Source organism: Phaethon aethereus, assembly GCF_964289735.1.
Source record: "Phaethon aethereus genome assembly, chromosome: 3".
Taxonomy (NCBI): Eukaryota; Metazoa; Chordata; class Aves; order Phaethontiformes; family Phaethontidae; genus Phaethon; species Phaethon aethereus.
Window position 1 is genome coordinate 94227815 of NC_138576.1, and position 25131 is coordinate 94252945.

General features: G+C 40.1%; 1 protein-coding gene across 1 annotated transcript in view; it reads left to right on the forward strand.

The window, feature by feature from the left end:
* Nucleotides 1–3444: 3444 nt before the first annotated feature.
* The window catches only part of RASGRP3 (RAS guanyl releasing protein 3), a gene marked incomplete at both ends in the record, with an annotated part of 30515 nt that continues 8828 nt past the window's right edge, over nucleotides 3445–25131 (forward strand). The window contains 10 exons of the mRNA XM_081998589.1: nucleotides 3445–3514; nucleotides 5045–5162; nucleotides 5806–5862; nucleotides 6873–7004; nucleotides 8288–8435; nucleotides 10879–11052; nucleotides 11466–11582; nucleotides 11890–12165; nucleotides 19004–19081; nucleotides 22980–23096. Coding sequence (XP_081854715.1) covers nucleotides 3445–3514; nucleotides 5045–5162; nucleotides 5806–5862; nucleotides 6873–7004; nucleotides 8288–8435; nucleotides 10879–11052; nucleotides 11466–11582; nucleotides 11890–12165; nucleotides 19004–19081; nucleotides 22980–23096 — 1287 coding nt within the window. The remainder of the gene's footprint in view (nucleotides 3515–5044; nucleotides 5163–5805; nucleotides 5863–6872; nucleotides 7005–8287; nucleotides 8436–10878; nucleotides 11053–11465; nucleotides 11583–11889; nucleotides 12166–19003; nucleotides 19082–22979; nucleotides 23097–25131) is intronic.

Genomic DNA, 25131 nt, shown 5'->3' on the forward strand with positions numbered 1-25131 from the left:
TGCATTGAACCATTGACTATCAGAATATAATTGATTTAATTTATGTAGATGAAATTTGTAGTTGTGTTTTACCCATCCATTTCTAGAGGTGATGTGTTGTTGGATACCATTGTGGCATAATATAGACAAGACGTTTATTGTTCTAGTAGAACACAAGTGCTTAATCACACAAATAATGATGCAATGGTTGTGGTGGTTGGAGTCTGCAGTCAAGAGATGTGATATCAGGTTTTGGCTCAGCTGTGGATATGTGGCTTAGCCCCAGTCAGACAGTTCTTCCTCCAGTGGAAATGATCTATTCTTCTTTTAGAAGCATTGTGAGAATAAAACCCTTTAGTGGTCAGATAGGCTGTTTCGGGGGGTGGTACAGTAACATCAGGATCTAGGTGTCTACTAGTTAAGTAGTTGTCATATAATTAAAAAAAACCCTGCAGTTTTACACAGAGCATTACTTGTTAATTACTGTATGGCTGCCTTTATACTTTTGCCAACAGAAGACAGAGATGATACTCTCCTATGCTATATGTTATGGAGGATGGTAATACTGACAATACTGAAAAAACAGATCAAATCTCTTCCCCTCCTACATTTCATGCTCAGCAATTTTCAAGGGATAGGCAGAACATGCAGTGGCTTTTCTCAATTCTATATTTTGAAGAGATGACTAAAAAAATTTTTAAATAACCAATGTAAAATTTACTTTATTTTTGTCCTCTTGAAAGAAAACCTAATTCAGATGAAGTTGAAAGAGCTAGATAGCTGGCTCTGTGAAAAATCAAGCCAGTAATTTAAGCATTTAAAGAACAATTTGGGGATGGTCAAAAAGGACAAACATGCCCAAAGAGAGATTCTAGAAAAAGTTAGGTGCCAAAGTACAAAGTTGTGCTCTTGAAAAACACTGCTCAACTTCTGGCCAACTCTCAAAGCACGTAAACCAAACAAATGCTCTACTCTACTTTTTTTTCACTTTGAAAACTTTCTTCGTCTTGGGAAGAAAGACTGAACCTAGGGTAACCCTGGCTCATGTGTGGCCTGACCAGCAGGTTAGAGAGCCATATATCTCCCTGTATTCTCTCTCTGGTTTACTTTGGACAACTTTGGGTTTTGTGTGACGGCACACCTCTAGCAAGAAGGGTTGAGCCTGCCCAGCTTAGCCCCAGAGCTAACTGTTAGGACACCTGCTACAATGCCAAGCATTGGTTCAAAGCCAAGGGCCGCTGCGTACCCACCTTCCCCTTTTTCTTCGGTGAGTGCTCTGGCTGCTTACTGTTGTGTGGAAGGAGTAGTTTTTCCCCGATTTGTTGCAAATAGGAGCTCTGCTCGATTCCTGGAAAAACAGAAGTGTGTTCCATCAAGAAGGGGTTCTTTACCACCAAACTCAAACAGGGGAATTTGCTTTCTTCTGGCTAGGAGGAAGGCACTAGCAGGACAGGATTGATGCTCACCCCTCTGCTCACATTTACTTTTGGCTGACTTGCACTGCTGTGGCGTGTGTGCACTGACTTGTAGAAACTCCTTGCTTGGTGAGCTGAGTTTATTTCATGCAGGGTCCTTCTCTCAGCTTCAGGGAAAAATGTCTCATGTCTAAATCCTTTGTTGGATGGGATGAGAAAGAATCTGGCTGTAGGCATACATTTAAAACTAATAGTATCTTTGACTGAATGGTGCATTTTGAAGGCTCTCCAAGCAAAACACCACTGCATGCTTAGAGCAGCCTGAGCCCTGCAGGACTCTGAAGCTGGTTCTATGGAGATTTATCCAATATGGGACACTTTTCCCACATTCCCGTGCTGGGATACAATACGCTGTGCTGCTGGAGGGTCCCTGACCAGTTAGTGGTCTCCTAAGTGGATCTGAAGTGCAAGTGGGAGTTAGCAAAGGCCAGCAATGGGCAGTTTTCACAGGCGATCTCTGGGAGATTGAGACTTCACTGGCATAGATATGGGCCAACCTCTACTAGTTGGCCTTGGCACCCGGGAGCCGGGCTGGGTATGGTCAGTTCAGTAGTGCAGACCTAGCCTGAATGAGCAGCATTTTCTCCTGTTTCTGGGAAGTAGGAGTTGTGCCAGGATACGTTGTCCCTGCCTTTTGCTGAGGAAGGCGCATGCCTGCCCATGCCATGGGTGTGAGCTGGCTGACTGAGGTGGCACCAGCAGGGCCAGCAAAGCTGCCACTGCCTGGTGTCCCTTGGGTGGCTGGACCACGGTGACATCTGCAGGGCAGCAAGTTCACCGGGACCTTAGCTCAGAGCACTCTGTGCTTGTTGTAACAGTGGCATTTGGGAGGGGGTCAGGGTGCGCTAGTAAAAAGGGTGAAGGACATCAGTCCTACCAGGACTGAATTCACAGTATGCGGTGATATGGTAGATTTTAAAGAATTGATATTTGATATTTGTAGGTGAATTAAAGCAGGTATATAGTTCATCGGTGCTTTACATGACCAACGTTTAAAAGTTATGTTACGTGCAACATCTTCTAAAAAGATATTTTCCAAATTCCTGCATAGTTTCTCTTCAAGGACCATTTCAGCTCTACTCTTGGCTTTTTTTTTGTAGACAAGTTGCTGGATGTACTTTGTTATTGTTTGTCACATTTCAAACACTTGTTATGGCCAGGCAGGAGTGGGGCTTAGTCACAGATAAACAGTAAAATATTGATTTCTTCTCTTCTTGAAATATAACCTATAAAATTATTTCTGAAAACTTGTAACAGGGTATTTTGTGCATCTTTCAGGTAAATGGGTATTTGATAATTAAATGCATAGTAGATTTCTGTAGGTGTTCAGCTTTTTGTCAGTGTTCAGCTACCATGGGAAGATTTATTTTTAAAAGGTGTATGGACTGATCTTAAAGTTCTTGGAAAAATTGCCTCATAATTTAATGTTTGCTATGAACTTCATTAAACATTTTATGTGGTCTGTGCCAATTAAGTCCATTAGCATTACCATGAACCGGTAAACTTAGGGAAAAAAAAAATGGTTATACTTAAAAACATAAAAGCAGAGTTATTAACAAGAAGTGACTTATCAAGTGTAAATAAAATGACCTGAACAAAATGTGCGTCATTGTACATGCATGCCCTCGTTTACCATCTGGTTTCTGTTTTATGACCCTTGCTATGGATTTATTTTGTGCTAGTGGACAAACAATTGGACAACACTTAAAAACACAAGCTGGAATGTAGGGAAAGCTTGTGGCAGTCTTTCACGTGGTCTGTATCTTGTGGGGAAAAAACAGTTTCTAGAAAAGATCAGTTGAACTGTAAACACTGCATCCTGATAAGTCTTCCATATAGTCATATAATTATTTCTTTTACTTTCTTCAGACTTTCCTTGAAGTCCAGATAAGAATGCAAGCAACAATAAAGTGAAAAAGCTGTGCAGCTGAAGAAGCATCTTTCTACTTGCTGAAAATGTCTCTTATTTTTTGACAACGATTAAAGGACAATGGGGTCAAACACACTTGGGAAGGCTGCAACATTAGATGAGCTTTTGAACACTTGTATTGAAAAGTTTGGTACGCTTTTTCAATATTTTACTTTTCTGTTCTTGAAATTCATCTTATAATATAACCCCTGCTCTTCTCTGATTTAGCCAGTCTTTCCCTTGGCAAACAACATTTCTATTCTGTAAAATTTTCCGTGTTTCGTTTTGGCCCAGAATCACATGGGCTGGAATTTTAATCAGATGCACACTGTATTAAATTTTGTTAATACAGAAAATGCACAATGGTGAGTATGGTGGTTTTTAAAATGCAGGCCTTCACCAAGAGAACTGTTTAGTTGAATTGTTCAAGGAGTTATTTCTGGCATTGATCTTTGTCTTGAGTGGTTACACAGCTGCACTTCTGACCAGTCATTTTTTGAAAGGTTTTCCAAATCATCATGCAGTAATTGGCAAGAATATGACTTAAGGGTCATGTAATATTTTTACTCTTATTAAAATGTGATGTACCGGGTTTGAGGGAAAGAAGTGATGAAATAGACCTTGATCCATAACACCATTAATCATGACATATGTCACATTGCAATCAGATGAATTCATGGATGGACTTAAATGTTTTGAAATGGGGCCTTAATTCACAAAGCTACATTTAGATTCTCTTGAAATGCAGGACAGCTTTAGATTGGAACAAGGTGTAGATTTCCCCCCCCCCCCGCCTTGTGGAGAGAAACAGGTATCTAAAGGTGAGAGAGATGAAATAATTAAGGGGCAGATCTTGCTACTAAGTGTAGTGCATGCCTATATATCCATGTTTGTTGACCGCTATCAAACCTGATGTTCTAAATACCTAATGAGAGGTAGCAGAGCCCATATACTTGTTTTCTGTTGGAAATCATGCCTCTCTTCCTGGTATACACACTCTTGACAAGTGTAGTCCATGTGTTGTTCCCGTTTCATACATGCGTATCATCTGCAGTCTTTTAAAAGAGTGACAGAGAAAGAATAATCTAAGATTGCAGATGTTGAGGAACACCGATGGTCAGCCAGCCTGCCAGGGAATAACTCCTTGTGTAGACTCAGCAGCTACATTGCAAAGACACCAGGGTCTGTACAGCAGCTGGAGAAGGGACCCTGGGACACAGACGTGAGGTGCTGCTTTGACATTGAACTCTTTGAGGCAGATCCCTTTTTTAACAATCTAATTGTTAACATGAAGCTATAAAGCTGCAATAAAACAAGTATTGGAAGTGGTTGTACATAAATCACCTCCCCACCCTTTTGATAGGCTAATTTTTGATTTGTTCTTTGGATTATTGGCAGTCTCTTTGTATAACCTTTAGCATACTGCTATCCATACCCTGTTTTTCTAGCTATGGCCTGTAATTTACACTGATTTTTAAATTTTTTTTTACCTACCACTACAATCTATCAGTAGTTATCACTAAATGAACATTTGTGTGCTTTCGTTTTGTTTCCTACCTCTTTGGTAGAAAATGACCAAACATTTCCACTTTTGATCCTTTCTCTCTGACTCCACTTGAAGAATAAAAGCTCCTCTCTATTCATGAATAATGTGGTTAACTCACTTGTTTCTCTTTTGCAGATGACAAAGGCAATCAGTGCTCCAGCCATTTGCCAAGAACCTTTCTTTTAATGCACCGGTGGTATCTGCCTTCCACAGAGCTGGCTGGCAAGCTTCTGTCCACATATCCTTTTAGGAAGTCTTGCAAATAGGCATTCCAATGTCAAAAGCAGGGTTTTTTTCTGTGACTGCATGTAAAAATGTGTCAATTAATTAATGACAAAGAAGGTTTAGGGGTGAGATTTTTTTCAGCCTAAAAGGTGGAAGTCTGTAAGCGTAGTTGTGCTATTGGTTGTGGACTTTTTCCATACGTACAAGTTTGCTGAGGCATACTTTGAATTAACTTTGAGTAAATGGAAATATAATGCCAAGATAACTTTTCAAAAGCGTAATGGACGGCTGGCCTTGGACTAGTATGAACTTTCAGTGGTAGCTAAGCACCTGCATGTCATTTATACCTCTTAAAGCCTTCAGTAATCAGAAGCATTATCGTATTTGGTTATCCAGAGCTGGCAAGAAACTGTTCAGCAGAATATTCAAAATAGTACAATAGAGTAATTTTTCCTAGGGCAAAAAAAAAAACTGGCAGCCAGGAAATGGTCTGTGTCCCCTAAGATGCTGTGAAAGTGAATGAAATATCAGAGCATACTGTGGTTATCTCTAGAAGAAAAGTTTGATACTCTTTTTTTATTCAGCTGGTCTAGCATCAGAGTCTTGTATGGATAAAAACATCATTACTGAATTAAGGCACACAAAACTTTCTTTAACTAGCCTACATATAGAGATGCCAATGGGGAGAATTGCAATGAATTCAGATTAAAAATCTGCTATTTCATGAGGTAAGCATGCTTCTGGTACTCTGGCATTTTGTTTTTAGGCTTCTGTGAATGCTATAAATGTAATGTCTTTTTGTAAAGATTAAAATTAAACATGGAAATATAAAGCTTTTCTTTTTTTTTTTTAATTTGATCTCCAGTCCATAGTGAAGAGTGAATTTCTGTGCTTTGAAAACAATTGTTTACGTTGAGCCATCCAGCCTTTAAGACTCAATTGTATTGACCTAAAAAGCTGATTGAAAATTTGCTCTGTAATTTACCTTGTGTTTGAGTGTGACACCTCTAGGAGGGAGACTAGTTCAGTGCCACACAGCAGAGACACATTTTGCTTCAAGATGTAATCTAGTGTGGTAGAGGAAGATTGTCTCTGGGCTGTCGACTTCAGTTCACGCAATACCTACATAACTTATGATGACAGGAGTGTGTTAGTGATGCCAAAGCTATTACAGGTCGGGTATGTTCTGATCTTCACACCAACTGTGTCTGACCTTGTTTCTATGGGAAAGCTCTCATTAAATAGCAGAGGAGACATCTCATTTACATGGTTGTCATGGTAGAACTGCCACTCAAATTCACATTTTCATTTGAAATGAAGAATCACATTTCAATTAAAATTTTAATTTTCCTTGAAAAATCTTTTCTGAGTAGACCCAAATGTCTCACTTGGACAAGGGATAACTGCGAGTGTCATTTGGGTGTCCTGGAAGTGTGAGTCAGGACACGTATGTGTTTTTTTGTGTGTGTTGCTGAGGTACTTTAATGTCACTTTTCAAAAGGGTGCTGCTGTAGTGAGTTAACCAAAGGAAATTATATGATAAAGTGGCTTTTGCCACTTCAGTGTCACAGATAATCACAGCAGCAACAAGTTGGGGTAGCTCACCCTCTCTGCCCAAAGACCAGTGTTTCTGAAATATTGTAAGTCCTTTAGAATAAAATGAAGGTACATATATGCAGCCACTGAATGTTACACCTGAATCCCTGGGCATCTCTTAACCACTGTCTGTGCATTTCAGATACTGGATTTTGGAATTTCCTGCAGAGTTTAACTTGGATCTTGGGCTGATTCGTTTGACGGAAGAGTTTCGAGAAGTAGCCAGCCAGCTGGGATATGAGGATCACATCCGTCTCATTGACATCTCCAGCATGTAAGCTTCAACATCTTTCTGTCTGCCTCTGTAACAGCAGAATTCTAGTTCTGTGCAAAATATAAAACTATTAAAACTTGATCTTCAGAGAGCAAAAAAGCAGTTACAAAAAGATTGTATTGTCTTCTAAATTTGAAGTTACTGAAAATTTGAAATTCTAGTTGTATTGTCACAATAAAAAGAAGATTCTTATCTGTATGTAAGTTTTTAATACAAATGGGAAAAAGGTAATTTTCCTGACAAAGCTAGTGCCAATTATGTGTTTAATATTACTTTTTTCCTATAATTTTTTTATACAGAATGACAAGCAATGCAGTGACTGGCATGTTGTGTAAATCTTGCATTTTCTCAGGGAAGCTTTTTTGTTCTCTCATCAGTAACTTGTTAATTTTTTCTAATGGCTTTCTGTGTACTTCTTTTCTGTGATTTAACCGGATAATCTCTACCATTCACATTTTTTTTATTGCATCAAAATGATTACACTACTATTTCCTTGACACGCTGAAATGAAAGTTACCTTTTAAATATCACCAGGCCAACTCTTATATCTCACCTGGTATTGTAGATTTTCTTTTAAAATATAGCATATGCATAGTGATTTTTCCTTATTAAAAAATGCCATAGTAACCTGGAAGGACTGCACTACTAATCTCAGTGAAGGTTGCAAGACTTCCTGCAAGAACAGTACCCATGAAATCACAAGAATATTGTCTCTTAAATCGTCATTTTAAAATATTGTTAGCAACCTCTTTCTGCTCTCTGAAGTGCTTTTACTGTATATGGGTAGGAATTATTCCACTGCTTGCAAGCAAACAATTTGCCTTTTTGTCCACTCACTTCTTACTGTTTTATTAGCTCTTTGACTGACTGTTTCTGCTGTTCGGTTATTTCATGGACCTGTAGTCTTACAGAGTAAAAATTAATCCTTGATGTTATTCAAGTCTTTTTTTATTCTGTATCAGAATTTGATGTGACCTGTTCTTCTTGTATTTCCAAGGCATTTTTAAATTATGGCTTCCTGTATCGTAAAGAAGAGCGCGTTGTCCTTTTCTTCTGATAGAAACCTGCTATTATTTATCATTTGCAGTAGCACCTCCAAAACTCTTGTCTTCTGTTACGCACCTGAATGGGTCTCACTCTGAGTGTTTGTTATGTGCTGGATGTCACAGATCAGAAAGCTCATGGTCTGCCTCTTGGTAGTTTTATACTATTTGTTCAGACCATGGGCTACACTCACATATACCCAAACAGAAATGAGAATTGTACCTGTTTTTCTGTTGCAGTCCTTCCTATGACTGGATGAGAAGAGTTACACAGAGGAAGAGGATTTCCAAGAAGGGAAAAGCCTGCCTGCTGTTTGACCATCTGGAGCCCATTGAGCTAGCTGAACATCTCACTTTTCTGGAGCATAAATCTTTTAGGAGAATTTCTGTAAGAAGCCTACAACTTTGTCACTTGCAATTAGGAGCCTGTCCTTAAAGAGTGTTCACGTGGTTTAACATTTAAGACTTTGTTCCCTTAACATTTCAGTGTAGTAAATCTTTATATCTTTCTATCTTTATCTTAAATCTTTATCTTAAATCTTTATAATCTTTATAATCCTTCCTATGATGTACATAGCCATGGCTGCACTAGCACTTCCTGATTTTTTTCATGACTGATGCTTTTAGTGATAGAAGTTAATTTGGTGGAGAAATTCTGGGCAAAAATTACTGCTAAAAGCTAATGCAGCCTTGTGTTGCAGCAGTTGATTAAACTAATATTATTGTGCAAAATCTTCAGGTGTTTTTTCTTTTTTTTTTCCCCTCTGTGGAAAATAGTTAATTACTTTTCAGGAAACATCAAAGTCTTTGCACTGAATAATTTTTGAAGAGACTGAAATACATATAATCCCTCCGTAGTCTCCATGCGCTCCCAACCACTTCTTCAGAAACTTTCATTTGCCAACTTAAGATCAGAAGATAATTCAGGTTGGAAGGGATCTCAGGAGGCATCTAGACCAAGCTCCTGCCCAAAGCAGGATCAGCTTTGAGATAGATCATGTTCCTTAGGTTCTCATCCAGTTGGGTCTTGAAAACCTGCAAGAACAGAGACTGCATAACTTCTCTTTCCTCCTTCTCCTATATTGGCACTGAGGAAAATTCAGATACAGTTGCTCCCTTTCACACAGAAAAATATATGAAGTTTTTTGTTTGTTTCAAGAGAGGAAGGAAAAAGAGATCAATGAGGAGCTGAGACCAGTCTGAATAGAACTGCTTTGACGTAATTTAATAACGTTCAAAGGTTTATTACTCTAGACTTCAAATCATGGGAAAACGCCCTGCTGTGATCTGTGCAATGCTAACCTCAAAGAAGGAGGGAGGGACAAAAAAAAAGGGATGGATTTCTAACTTGACTTAAGATATATTTTAATTCCTTTGGGAATTCCAGAAAGAAAACTCAGACCTGCAATGAATTTTCTTTTTACCTTGCTGTTTCTAATTTGTCTCTTAGTTCTTCAGCTTGAATTTTTCTCTCTCAGATGTTTCTCCGCAACCAGTTAGAGTTAATTAATCTTATACTATCCTGTAATGCAATGAAGAGGTTTGAAAGATGTGTTGCTTGTTTATATCAGACTGGTAACTAACAATTGTAAGAATGGTACATTTCCAGGAAATAAAGTGAAGGGCACACCTCAAAACAGGCCCAGTATCACTAACCTAATTTAAAGAACAATTGAGAGCTGCTACAGAGAAACAACTAGCATTTATTTGGAGATGTCAATGAGACCAGGTGATTTGTTGTAAACTGTTCAGAAATGTGAGAGTGTCACTTATTTTTGCAACATAGATGAAAGTGTTATCTCAAAGCTGTGCAGTTGTAAAAGATTATTAGTCTGAATCCTGCCTTTGGTTTTACCTATTTTAAAAAATATGAGGGAGAAGGAAAGGCAGTGTTAACTATAACAGAAGAGACATTTAAATGTATCTGAACACTGAGATACTGTTTATCTGCAGCTCTGAGATGAGCATCTGCTGTGTGAGAGCATATGCCATCATATGGTCTTCTAGCAGACAATTTTTGATCAGCTAAAACCAAGAAATCCATGTCGGCTGGCATTGCTATCAATTCCCTGCACAAGCTAAAGTTATTTCATAAGATTTTGAAAATCCGTCTTAAAGGGACAGCTGAAAAATGTTTTCCAAACATTTAGGGACATCTAATTCCTGGGAGCAGTAGCTCTTCCTATGTACATGAACATAACAGGGGCTGAACAGTAACGTGGAAAGAAGCAAGACTTAGCAGAAGTATCTCCTTGTGCTACAGAATTTTTTTGACATAGGAGGAAGAAAATGGGTGCATAGTTAGCTGCTTGCGATGCAGTTCAAGCTCCTGTGAAGAGTGACAGAGTTCTTAGTGATTTCAGTGGGGCCAAGATTTCCCCCTTTACATCAGCAATGTAGTTGGTCAGGATATTGGAGTGGGATGAAAGCCTTTATTATAAATAGTGCTTCTTGCTTGTAGCACCAGATAATTCCTATAGAGTATCATGCCATGAGGATGTCAAGTAAAACTACACAGAATAAAATGTTGTAAGTGTTGAGTAAATTATGGGAAAGATGATTCCATGGAAGTAGTAATCATGTTCATCACTCATGCTACTGTTATTACCTGACACACAAAGACTGAAGTTTTTAAGTTGACATTTAAGTAATAAAAAAGCCACCACCAACAACAGAATTTTAAGAAAGAACTGATATGCAGCAGGGTCTGCTAATCCTGAGTCTTGGTAACTTTCGAAACAAGAGGACCTTTAAAAGGAAAAAATTATCGAAGCTTCAATCTGATGCTTAAGTTGTCCACCGTTTTACTGAAAATGCCTTTCCTCTGTTAGTTCACAGACTACCAAAGCTATGTGATCCATGGCTGCTTGGACAACAATCCTACTTTGGAGAGATCTATCGCTTTATTTAATGGTATCTCGAAATGGGTCCAGCTCATGGTTCTCAGCAAACCAACACCCCAGCAAAGGGCAGAAGTAATCACAAAGTTTATCAATGTTGCACAGGTAAGTCTTGCATATGAGCCTTTTTCCTCCAGCATAAAGCAATAATACAAATACAGATTGCAATAAACAAATGGACTGGATGCTCTTTGTGCTGTTTCCTCAGTGAATAGCTGTTCAACATCACTGCAGGTTATTTGTTCAGGTGTGCTATGTCTGCATTTTTTAACTAGCAGACATAACTATAAAATAATCTTTCTTCGTTGTATTCTGGTTGACAATTGTCACTATTGCATGTTTCTTGTTTAAGCTAATTAAAAAAAGAAATGCTGAACCATTCTGTTATGTCCCCTGGTTTAGTGATTTCTGCTTTAGCAGTGATAGGTTGTTTCCTTTTGCGTGTCATGTGTGACACTGGATAGCTGTCACATGTTTTTCCTTGATTTTTAATTATGCATGATCAATCTCTCCTGCAGAAGCTCCTTCACCTCCAGAACTTCAACACACTGATGGCAGTTGTGGGAGGTCTAAGCCACAGCTCTATTTCTCGCCTGAAAGAAACTCATTCTCATCTGTCTTCAGAAGTCACAAAGGTATGGTAGACTCCAGAATATAGACATATTGAGCAGAACATCACCTCTTTGAGACCTGATGGGCTCTGCAGTGCAGGTGTCCCAGCAGCACAATAATTGGATCATGGCAGGGCATCCTTAAAAGGCACTTTGGTTGCATTCCTCTCAGTGGAGAAGGATCAGCTCATGGAGATCCTCTGCTTGATTGCCTGTGCCAGAGAGGAAATTAACACTGTCGGCACCCTGACATGAGTTGTGCTCATTTAAAACAGATTAAGGAAATGCTATGAATGCTTTCACAGAGACTTGCTTCTCTGGCTATTTGTAGGACTGGAACGAAATGACAGAACTGGTCTCTTCCAATGGAAATTACTGCAACTACCGCAAGGCTTTTGCTGACTGTGTTGGCTTCAAAATTCCTATTTTAGGAGTTCATTTGAAAGACTTGATTGCTGTTCATGTCATTTTTCCTGACTGGATAGATGAGAACAAAGTTAACATAGTGAAAATGCAGCAGCTTTCCATCACCTTGAGTGAACTGGTTTCCCTGCAAACGGCCTCTCATCATTTAGAGCCTAATATGGATTTAATTAACCTGCTAACTGTAAGTATTGAACATGTTTCAATTCACTTCCGTTATTCAGATGCTGGTTGTCAGTAGGAGTATTTGTATCTATAGAGATAAATGTGCATTGTTATCCCAGTTAAAAGAAAAGGGAGAGAATACAAAACAGAAACAAGTTCACATGAGGTGTGAATAAAGCCAAAGAGAGTTTCATTACTGTAGTATGTGATGGCTGAAAGCAGCAACAGGTTTATTATCAATTAAGTATTTTAAGGATGACAGAAAGAGGGCTGTATTTGTCTTAGGAAAAGTAAAAACTAAGTTCTGACTTCTTAGAATTGAGGCAAAGATTGGGTGACAGGTTGACATGGACATACAGGTGAAATTCCAGCTTGGGCATGACTCTATTCTCGCTCCCCAGTGCTTTGTATGTGATACTTCCTATCTAGTAAATAAAAGTGCTCTTGAATGGTGTTAAAAAACCCCTGCAACCCCTGCTCTTTCCCCTCTCCTTCCCCCTTGGCAGTGGCTACATTTGGGGAGGTTTGAAACTTGCGCACACAAATTACAGATAAGGATTTGAATGTCCCATGTCAAACCAAAGGAAAGTGAGATTTCAAAAAGACTGAATAAAACATATTTTTTTAAAAAGCTGCAACTGAAAATGCTAAAAGGAATTAATTTTCAGTCCCCTTTTTGATATGTAGACAATGAATGTAGTTTTAACAAATGTTACACTCTATTTCAAAACATACTGAAGAGTGGAGCCTGAACCATCAGGCCAAATGCTGTTTTTATTGAAATGTAGTCATTTTAGGACTGATCTCAACTGCAGCAGTGTTTGACCAGCACCATAGCTTGTTCAGGTCATCGGCAAAACTCAATATCTTGGAATTAAAGATAGGACCTGTGAAACTTGGAAAAAAAAGCATGTTGTTTGTTATAAAACAGTTGATGTTGCAAACAAATAAAAGTCACCTACTCACCTGAGAGTAGTCTGAAACATGTAAAGGTTACTCTTGATATGTAATCATTTTATGCTGTTTCTGTTCTTGTTATTTGACTTAGTCTTTCAGATCTCTAATCTGGACTGAAAGAGAATCTCTTTCTCTCCTTAACTCAATAGAATTCTTTTAAAAATAAACGTAAAACTAAACAAGGTCTCTATGTAAATAGGACAAATTTGAGAATTTTTACAGTGTTTATTTTGTTGGATAGCATGAACTCTGAGACCATGTTTTTCTTCAAATTCTTCTTTTCTTTTAGATGACAGAAAAAAATTTAGATCAAAAGCCAGGGGAAAGAATTTGACTGTCTCTGAATAACTGTGTCCAGAACAGGCAATGTCTCAGCATTGTCCCCCACTCCCTGGGGAGGTAGGAACCAAATTCCAGTTTTCCCTCAGTCAGGTCACAGGCTTGAGGTGACCCTCATTACCTAGTTCATTCTAGGTAGATGCCTTAACTGGAGGGCTATTGGGCGGGAGCCTTGAGGTTTTTCCCTTTCATGCTTTGCTTTAAAATGCTCAAAAATGTGCATATCTAGAAAGTAAACAGTGGTCCTAGTTTGTGACGGATTTATGCTGGGGCTGATCAGGTGCAGAGCTTTACACTACAAAGGCTGACAAATATGTGCCTGAGCTTGGAGCTACCAAGCTGGTGTCGATATACCTGTGGGTTCATTGTATGAGGAATGGGGAAGTTTGGGAGAATAGAAAAACCTTCTCCTGTTGCACCTTGTATGGAACAATCTGGGAAAAATTCCTAATCCTGGTTAGTGGGACAGGGAAGAGAAGGGACCATGTGTTGCCCCCTGCAACACCTCTTTAATTTAAATATTGGACTATAAAGGCAGATATTTATTATCTTGTTTTGTTTTTGTAGGGATTGAGAGTTGCTTTCTTATCTTGTGCCCCTCTTTCCCTCCCTGGTCGTTTCTGAAAGTTCAGTTTCTTACAAGCTTGGCTGTGAGTAGGGGGAAGTGGAATCCCAGGCTTTAGGGAACTTAGCAACAAGAAACTGAGCCCAGAAGGGCAGAAATTAGACAATGTGAAGTGAGAGATGGAAGCTGAACTGCTGCTGACATTTTCATTAGCTGTTCTTCTCTCTTTTGGGTGACAGCCTGCTTTCCAAAAGGAGCAGAATGCTTCAGATTTTTCTAAGACCTTTCAGGTTCATATCCATCAATGTATCAACTGCGGTTTACATAGTGTATCTGTCTTTCCTTTTCAAAAAAAATCTTTTCCTTGTTTTGTTTGTTTTCAGCAAAATGATAGGGATTTTATTTATATTTTCATATTTAATTCAGTATATTTCATTTACCAGGAGAAGCAATTGAGTACATGACGGGTACTTTTTCACTTACGATGCTCTGACGTATTCATTCCTAATATTCCTCTGCTGACTTTGGTTACAGTTGAGCCAATCTGATCGTAACTAAGTGAAGCTTCGTGCTGCAATGTTGATTCCAGACCTGACCACGTGTTAAAATCAACCTGTGCTGCTTTTTACCTGTTAGCGTGCTTTCATGGTGGTACCTTTCACTAATGATGGAGACAGCCATGGGTATCCTAGGTACACAGCTGTAGGTATCCTAAAACCTTTCCAAGGTAATTATGTCTCCATAGGCACTGGAAGTGTAGTTGTGGCTCAAGTACATTTGATAGTGTGGGAGTTTTGATTTAAGATGGTGAATCCTGGAAAGAAAAAAAAAAATGTCTACAAAAGGTTCCTAGACCAGAATTTTGTTACCTATCATAATATGAATATTCTCATTTTTCTTCTAGTATGTAGGTTTTGTCCTCATCTGTACGTATGAATACAATACTTTTTTTTTTTACAGTGGTCTCTTAAACAGTAATAATGAATTCATATAGTAGATGAAATGTTTCTGTCAATTTTTTTGTTAATAAGAAAGTTTTAATTTCTAGGCTGGGTTCAGAGAAAGAGGAGAAGAAAAGCTAGAACTGCTGCCCAAAGCTGACAAGAACTGCCGACTAAAAATAGTTGACTTTGCTATGTGCAAATAGCCTTTTAGCAGATTTAGCCTCCCTTGCTGCCAAAGTCAGTTTTCAGAGCCTGAAGAAATAACTATTCTACTTATTGCTAGGTCTTCCCTCTCTAATGTATACTGTAAAAAATTTTCTCATCTTTAACTTACTTAACGAAGTTAAGTTACTTAGTTCCTTAGCTCCCTTTCAAAATTAGTGAATGTGTATGAAAGTGTAGAGTGCTTTTCATCTGCCTGTGGATCAACTGACCCAACTATTTGTTCAACTTCTGCTGTTTTCCCATTAAGCCACTTCTCCCCAGGCAAGCTTTTAGTAGGTGTTTTGTCCTGATAAGCAATGTGTAAATCCCCTGCCTGGCCTCCATCCCTTGCAGCGTTGCCTTTTACACCACACTTAGCGAGTGCTAACAGCCTGGCCTGTGCTTGCTTGACGAGTAAATCACCGGGCGCTCGTTTGCTAGTCCAACAACTTACACAAAAAGATAAAATGGGTACTTCATGGGCATGTGGGAATTTGCCCCGGTTTTTCTTTTCCTCGGTGGTGGAGCCCTATCTGCTCTGGGGGAGCTAATACCTTTGAAGGGGTTTGGAAATGGTGACATTTGGGGAGGCTGTGTTAAGAGCTGTGAAGTGAGAGCTCGACTTAAGAGCTGGGGCAAGGGCTTGGTAGTAAACTTCAGGGCATCTGGTCAGGGGTCTTATGGGAATTTTTCAGATGTTGTTGTGTGTATAGACCAAAAGGTTGAATGGGGAGCAAGATGTCTCTCTGGCTTCAGTGGTAGCTGCTTGCATGGTCAGCATTTTGGAACGGTGGTCTGTCTCGTGCCTTAAATGTCTGCACACAATCTTACAAGTCTGCTTCCCCTCACCCCATATTATTGTCAGTATAAAAAATCATCTTCTAGCTCACATAATTTTAGTTTTGAACAAATAACTGAAAGAAGCCAATATTTTACATGGAAGTTGACATGCCACAAATAAGGCAAAGGTTTGCTGTGTGGAGGGCAGGGAGACAAATGCCAGGTTTACCTGCATAGGAGACTACAAAAGCTGAGAGGGAGCCTTTAGTGATGCAAGTTCTCCCTTGTCATGTGTAAATGAGACTGAGTTATATGGGCAAGAGAAGCAAACGCGCCCCAACTCATCTGCCGGTGAGCCAGAGTGTTACCCAAAGATGGACTCACTTCTTAGTGCATGCTTGCTCTTAGTCTGTGTGGTTCTTCCTCCTTTCCTGACTTATTGGCCACACTCGCTCCATCTCCACTGACTCTGTACCCGGTTCTGTACCAGGCCCTGGCATCCGAAACTTGAAGCTCAGCAGAAGTAGTAAAAGAGGACCTAAGCTCAAGCTTGGCAGTGCACCAGAGAGGAGTCAAAGTTCTAATGACATTTTCATCATTAGAAAACTTAACATTTGGTAAAGATGCTTAAGGGGTTTCCTCACCTGCTGTGCAGTATTTCCACATTGGTTTTATTTCACAACATGAATAAAAGCCTGGGGGTAAATGTTTCATCACTTTCTGTGGATTGGAAGACGATCTCAGTCTCTCAACTAGTCTAGAGTGTATTTATACTAACTGTATTAGAACCTATTTGGTGTCACCATTTTTCCCCCCACTATTTTTAGGTCTCAACAGCTATTTATCTAACCTGTTCTGAGACTATATGCAAATGACTGGAAAGTCCCAGTCATTTGTACAGTCTAGTGAAGGGAATGAGAAATATCTAAACAATCAAACTGAAAGTCATCCACCCTAACTTGTGTTCAGTAAGTTCCACTTACAAAAAAGAAGCCAAGCCTTTCTAATCTCTCCTCCACCCTCCTCCCCCCCTCCACCCCGCAAATTACTTGGAAAAATAGGACAGCAATGAAAGTCAAATTAGAGTGGAAATTGTCACCTGCTGTAAAGGTTGTCCTAGGAAAACTCTTATTAGACTTTATCTGTCAGAGCAAAGCTGTAAATGAGATATAAAATTAAAGTTTGTATGACTGCATAGTCATCATGCTTCTAATTTTTTTTGCTAGTATTTGAATCTTCTGTGCTAGGCAACACCTTGTCCACTGTTTGGGTTTATACATTGTGCCTAATGAAGTTATAACTGCTGCTTATGATAAGGTCAGATAATTCAGGGAGGGGAAATACAAACTTGTTCAGTAAATACTAATGCATTTCCATCCCTGAATCCTGCTCATCTGGCCTGCTGAGAAGATGATGCTCTTTAGCAGGAACAGGGCAAGGCCTTTTGAGCTAGAAATTCTGCTGTCAGTTCCAGTCTGGCCTGATAATATCATTTGCTCCAACTGAGTGCCACTTATTTATTCCACCAAGGAACTTCAAGAATACAATCACTGAATAAATAAGTATATGAGTGATATTTGTTACAGCAGCTACTGGATCTACGTTATCTTTAGGACAGGTCCTTACATTCACCTGTGACAGCAGCATGCTGGCTGGGTGAAGGAACCTGCAGGATGCTCAGGCTTTCACTGGTGTCCATAACCAAATTACGAAGCACAAAAATCAACATAGTGTTACAGCTAGACAAAATGAATAATGCAAAATCCAGACATCTATAAATCCATGTGTTCACTCTGGATGTGTACCTATCTTGGGAAAGGGCACAACTCCTGTCTTACCCATTGCACAAAATTCTGCCTACGAGAAGGTGGTTCCTAGAGGTGGTTCTGCAGTACCATGTCACTGGTCCTGCTTGTTACTAATATAGCACTTCAGGTTCTCTAGAAATAACCTTCTGTTACAGTCATTTAGTCAGTAATTCTGTCTGGCTGCTGGGAAACATCCTTTTAGCTCAATCTTAGCTTAACTGGGGATTTACAAGGCAGGTGATGACTTCAAATCATGTCAGTTACTCCAGAGCTAGTTAATGTAGGGACATGATCAGAGGAGACGTGCAATGTTTGTTTCCTCTCATTGCAAAGCATTGGCCACAGTGTTAATTACTTTTCTCCTTCATCACTCCAAGCAAGGGGGAATTTACTGCAGACCTGCATCAGTACAAGACCACAGCTGCCGAAGTAAAAACAGATTCATCTTACTTGAAGTGTATTTATGCCCCCCCTTTTCTCTCAATAAGTCCTCTAGGGAAAAGAATGAATATATGGAAGAAAAATCTTTCATTTATCTAAAAAGAGATGCTGAAAAGGAATTTGCCTTACTTGCTGAGAGGGGATTTGGAACAGGCTGAGCTGGGCTAAAGTGACTGGGATTGCTGTTCATGGAGCACTTTGCTGCATCAACAGCAGTGCCAAACCTGGCCTGTGTCTCCTGGGCTTGTCTCAGCAGTCAGCAGCTGCCCAGGGCTTTCCCAGAGAGGCTTTTGCTGCGTTGGCTGGTCTCTGTAGAAGACCTCCAGTACTCAGGCGCATCTTCAGGAACAAAATTTGACCAGAACACAGTCTGAGCTGCTTCTAGCCTAGCCCCTTTACAACTTCTTTGCTGCAGTTTCTGTATTCACTAGGTTATTTCTCTGAGATCTCTCATGACCATTAGGCTGCTGAAAGAAAGTCTTTTGCATGAGGGTGGTCTTTGATACCAATGTCCCTCTTTGGATAAGGTCAACGCTCAGCCCCTCTCATTCAAGATGTTGGGATGCAGGTTGTGACAGCCCTCAAGCACAGCACCTGCTGGGATCAGTACAGGCAACGTGTGCTCACCAGCGTGGGTTACGTTAGCACTGTGAAAAGCTGCTTTCCCAGCAGCTGCAAGCGGCTTCGGCATGTATCCTGAGCTCCGAGTAGCAAAACTTCTTGTTTAGCTTCAGTGGGAGGTGTATCTCTGCTTACAAGCCTGTTATATCCAACACAATCTAATACACATTACTGGTTTTCTCTCTTTTTTACATACAGCTGTCCCTGGACCTCTATCACACTGAGGATGATATCTACAAGCTCTCACTGGTGTTGGAACCAAGGAACTCCAAATCTGTAGGTCATCTTTTACTGCATTTTGACATATTTGCTTATTTTGCCCGCATACAATCGATTACATTTTTAAATGACAGTTAATGGCTTTCCTTATTTGTATTCAGATAAAGCTTTTAGTGTGTATGCTTGTGTAGTAAACACAGTCACTATTTATAAGTTTTAGAGCATATTGGGAGAAGTAAATAGTTAAGTATGCCAAACTTCATTATTAATTATTTTTCAACAAAACCTCTGCAAGTCCTGGAAACATAGTTCTGCTTTATGTGAAGATATCCTTTGTAAGCTTATATCAATTATGTATTGCGTGACCATTACTTCATCTTCTGGATGCTGGTACAGTTATATAAAACAATACTGAGTCCAAAGATTTGGTTTAGGTAAGCCACAGCACTAGCTGTATTGTTTTAAAAACTATTTGCTTATGTAGAATTGGCTGTATCTTGGGCTCTCAAGCACTGTTTAAACACCTCAGAATAGATACTACTTTTTTTTAGCATGTGCAACTAAAGATAATGCTGCATTGATGCATTTTTCATCATGCTTTGCAAGGCTGAGGATACAGATAAATGTCCTAATTAATAGATGGCTTTTCATTTGAAGTATGACTATCTCTCCTGCTGCCAAACTCTGGGGACTCTTCTTCCCTCTGAGCATTTAATCAGTGCATTAACAGACTTATTACCTGTCATATCGAGAACATGATGCTTTCAGGCTGATTCCTCTCAAGTCTGACACCAACAGAAACTAAGGGCAGCTGGAAATGCTTAGCAGCATGGGACAGCAGAGTCCAGTAGTCTGAGGTGATTCATTGCAGTGATTTTTATGTTTTTGAAGTATTCTTATAAGCAAACAGAGAAGAAAACCTGCATAAGTTCCAAGTACATGTCTTCTGTGGGTTTTAAGATAGTTTATCACTCTTGGAGACCAGTTTGAGGACGATGTGCATGTGCTTTCAATAGGGGATGATGAGCAATAGTAAGGAAGCTCTTGAGTATTTCCATAGTCAACACTAATTCAGTCTGAACACCTGGAATTTCTTCACTGAGTCTCCAGTCCTTGTGGGATATGATTTGACCACAACAGTTCCCAGCAGTCATTCTGGCTCCCTCGTGCCTCCACGACTGCCAGCAAAGTCGGATTGTTACAGCTCTATTTTGTGGAAGGACTAAAGGGCCACTACCGTAAATGAAGAAGATCATCACCTTGCGGCTTTGGTCTCCAGCCTGAGCTTTAAGAAGGACAAAAGCAATATAAACAGTGCTGTGAACTTTAACAGTACCCAGCAATTGTGGGAGGCCTCTGCATGATGATCAATGAATAACCGGTGACATTGAGCTGTTACAGCACCCTGATGGGTAGAAAGCTGCAGCTGGATCGACAGGAGCCGGACTATTTGAAGCATACTTCTCTTTGATGGAGCGCCAAAGCACACAAGATATTTTAGAGGGGGAAGAATCTGTAGAGCTTTTGTAGGTAGAAAAATTTGTCACAGGCAACATGACAGCATAGTGTTATCATTCCAACTGCTCCTTGATTTATTGCTGTAGGGGTGCAACTCCTGTGCAGGTGCACTGCAGCCTCATGCTGCTGCAGTCATTTTTGAGGCCAAAGGGGAGCTGATCTGTTAGCACTCCAGCCCGCTGTCAACAGCGACTTGAGCAAGACTTTCATTCTGCTAAAACTGGGAGGAGACGCTTCAGTCAGTGTAGTGGCCTAAAAAACTGCCGAAGACTGACCGCCAGTTATACCATAGCATCTCCCCGTCACACCGTTCTGCTCTTCCCTGCGCATTAGTTAGCTACCTTCTTGTTGGGGGGCTTGCTAGAAGACAAATCTGCCTAGCAGAGTCATGCCACTGAAGGCACACTTACACAGTTTTTTTGCTTTTGAGTAGAATTTATTTCGATGCCAAAATACGCAGAGGTTTGCATCCTTGGGATGGACACCATTATGCCTGTGCTGGTGAAGCAGATGGGAGATACAGGCTGAATCACAAACAGCGTGACCAGATACAGTGTTTCCGAATCTTCAATAAATTCAGCTAGGTAGTCTCTGGGCACTGGTTAGCACCTTTCCTCATAGCACACATTTCAAATACGTAAATAAAATTATGGTTGCTCATACGAATCTGTCAGTGAAATAGGAGGAACTGACATTTCCCTTTGGCTAGTGAGTAGTAACATGAAGTTTCCATTGCAGCCTATCAACAAACATAAAAGCTGAATGAGGCTTCAAGTGAAATAGCCCAGAATAAAGAGAAATTCTCCAGTGGATTCCGTCTCTTTCCGCCATTTTCCGCTTGGACTATCAGGAGTTAAAAGCTCTCTGTGAGGACTTGGTAGTCTAGCACCACTCTGACACTTTGATACTGATCTTTGAGTCCCTTTAGTCTAAGAGTTTTTTAAGCGAAGGCACATTTCAAATTTCTTCTCTGACCATAGCTGTAAGAGTATGGCAATACTGGTATGTTACATGTAACATGTCATCTTTAAAAGATTGCTCCATTTCTGCATATTTTTAGAGCAAAAACACTTGCAAGCATGTTAGTCTGTCACTGTGTGGCGACATTAATTTTAGGATTAAAACATGCTTTTGGCATATAGAGCTGGATGTCCAGGTTCACTGTATTTCCTCTTGGAATTGAATTCTGTGGATATAGGGATGTTTTTCTTCCTTAGCTTACCTGTGCAGATTTGTAAGATTAGTCAAGAGCCATTGAGGAACTGATAAAAGCTGTTCTGACAATTGAATAAGGAAAAGCCAAATCAATAAAGCAACCCACTAACACATCCTTTTTTTTTCCCCTACCAAACTTGGTAGAGCATGACCTTGTGACCATTTTTCATGTCGGTGTTGAAGTCTACAATATCTTTGTTAAACACAATAAGAACTAAAATTTTTAGATGGCTTAATGATCTCCCTTTTAACTCGCACCAATTAATAAGGGAGACAGAAGGGACACAGATTTCTTGCTCATCAACTAATGCAGGGGCCTTCAGAGGCTGTGGGTCATCTCCCTTCTGACCTAAGCCATGCTGACTTTTTTCCTCTTGACACTGCTTCACTTGCTGGATGTACAGTGGCAGATGCAGGAGAAGGCCAGTATGCCTTGCAAGAATTTTCATGCTGCCTGGTGGGTTTTGAAGCCTTACCTGAAACTGTGTTCAGGTTTGTCCTATATTTTCTACTTGGACAAACTGAACTATGTGCCAGAGCTTCTCCCAAGGTACCGTAGTGGCGTGGAGGGAGACGGACTGCGTGCTCTGTGCATCAAGTGAGCTGTCAGCTACCATTTCCTCAGGACATTTTATTTTCAAAATAAAATTTGAAAATTTTATTTTCAAAATAAAATAGTCTGGCTGGTGTTATCTGGAGAGCAAGTCAAAGGTTAACCCCTTTCTGCTCAGGCTGCCTAAGTGAATTAAGCTGTGCGTCCTGGCACGTCTCGGCTGGAAACCTGTGGGACTGAATTGCTGAGCACAATTCTGCCCCCGCTTCTGCATCCTGCTGTCGTCTTGGTGCTGCACAGAGCAGGAGCATTAACTTACTTGGGCCACTGGAGTCCCTCACATGGCTCCTGGGCATGGTCCCACCAGCAGGAGCTGGGGCCAGTCTGCATCGTGGTGGCAAGTTCCTCAAGGGCTATATTGGGGAAAAGAAAAAAAGGGGTTTGGGCTTTACTTCCTTCTGAATCCCACTGTGTCCAGAGACCCTCCTTCCTTCCCCCTTCCTCCGAGTCTCATTGCAACATCTTGCCTGATGTTGTGCTAAGCACATTTTTACAGCACGGGAACTCCAGTGGTTTGTGGTTGTAGCTCTGACATAGAGAGCTGCTTAACGGGAAATTCAACTTTGTAATTCAGATTTGAAAATCTTTGTGTTCTGATCCATCTCTCAGCAGCCTACCTCCCCGACCACCCCTAACAAGCCAGTAGTGCCACTGGAGTGGGCGTCTGGAGTGGTACCAAAACCCGACCCTACAGTCATTAACAAGCACATACGAAAGCTAGTGGACGTAAGTATTTTGAAGAATATATTGGCTGAAGGGAGCAAGAGCTTTGACATTATCATCACTATAACGAAGTTAAAGCTTTTCAAGAAGTTGTTAGGATTGGGATGAATTTCAGACATCCAATAACAAATTTGAGCTTTTACTGATACTTTCAGACATATTTACTTTATTTCTGCAGTCAGTGATGGGATTAGTAAGCAGATTTCTGGATGAAAAGGAGCAAACTTTCAGGAGCATCCAAAGCCTGGCTGCTTTTCAAGATGTTTAATGAGCAAATATAAATTGAAAGGGCAAAGTGGAGTTTTTGCAGCTCTAGCCACCCAGTTTATGTTCAGAAACAAAAATACTCAGAAACAAGGACTCACCCATTACTATATCCAGAGAAGGTTTCCAGAAATTTTATTTCTGGTTTTCAACTTGCTGTCAGTATGCTGTCCAGAGCATACTACCTATTGCTAAAGATAGCACTGTCTTGATACCACTTTAAAAATGTGGGCATGAGGTCATGAAGAATCATAGCTGAGACCTTCCAGCTTCCGTCTGGAAGGTGACATGTTCGGTACTGCAAACAAAACCAAACACTACCAGGTTCCTTTGGAGAGACTGAGCCCTGTTTTGCTGGTGTGTCAGGGACTTTCAGTGATGTGAGCGGCGTGCAGAAGAACCAGGAATGTGTTGTAGATAATGAAGCAAGATTTCCTTCTGCTTTTTACAAATTAATAACTGATTCTGGGAGGAACTACGAAATTCTGACTTCATCTGTGTTACAGGTCATTATTTGGGGTTGTGTTGTTAAGAGACCTTAAATGAAGTCTTCAGTTCTCTCACTCAGACTTCAAATATATCTCGTGGTTTACTTTTTGTACATGCTCTTTTTTTAAAAAAAGTTTCATTTTGCTCTTAATGTGGGATGCCAGAACTGCACATGCTGTTCCTGTATTGCCTTTGTCAGCGCCATATGTGTTGATAAAAATCACTCCACATCCAAAACTCTGTGATAGCTTGTTTAAATAGGAAGTCTGTCGCAACTCCTTAATCTTTCCAGAATGTGCTGAGTGGGGTGGTTGTTCTTGTTCCTGTGGGTGGGGGAGATGCAGTCCCCCATTCCACAATTTTGGCCTGGTTCAGGATGTATGATCTCGAGTTTGACAGGATTAAAACATGGTTTGGGGCTGTTATGGATATGGCTTACTGACAGGCCCACACAACCCTCTACAGCTGTCTTTGTTTTGCCAGTCTTTGTCATTTACTAGCCGCTTCAAGTTGCGCTTTAATGTGCTAGGGGTTTTTTTATTATTGAAAGTGTTGAATACTACTTGGGTTTGTGTCTTGATTCCTTCTTGACAATGTATTCCTGAGGTCTGCCAGTCATTGGTTACAGGTATTAGGTGCTTAGAAATTGGCTTTGTCACATTCTCGTTAAGATAAGGACAATGCAAACACCCTTCAGAGGTCTCAGTATATTTAATTCTTGTCTTTGTCAACCAAATCTTAACCTGATGAGACAGTTTGTGCTCCGATGTGTCTTTCAGATAGTCATGTTGACTTTGACATGCTTATTTTTCCCATCAGCATCACATTTAATGCCCCTTACACATCTCTGCAATTAGTAAGGCAGAATATAATAATCCCCTAGCAGCTAAGGAAGGCTTCCATCACTTTATGCGACCTCTTAAATTTGATCCCATGTCTGTTTTTACTTAGTGGTGAGCTGGGGTGAGTTGATGGGAGAGAGTTTTTGTTAGATACAAAGTGTTCGTGATCTGGACATCAAAGTATTAGTGAACAAATCAGATCGAAACAGTACTGTGGCAGAGCAGAGGTGACCAGCTAAAAGAGAAGAGAAGCCAAAAACATCTGAAATACGCATGGGAAAGCTGCTGTTGGACTGGTTTTGGTTTATTTCTTTTTTTGTGATTAAAAAGCATACTTAATGAAGCAAAGGGAATATGTCACATGGGGCAGAATTTTAGTGACATTTCCAAGAAAGAAGAAAAATATAGCAAGAAAATTATGTTTGAAGAGGTGTGGAGGACCA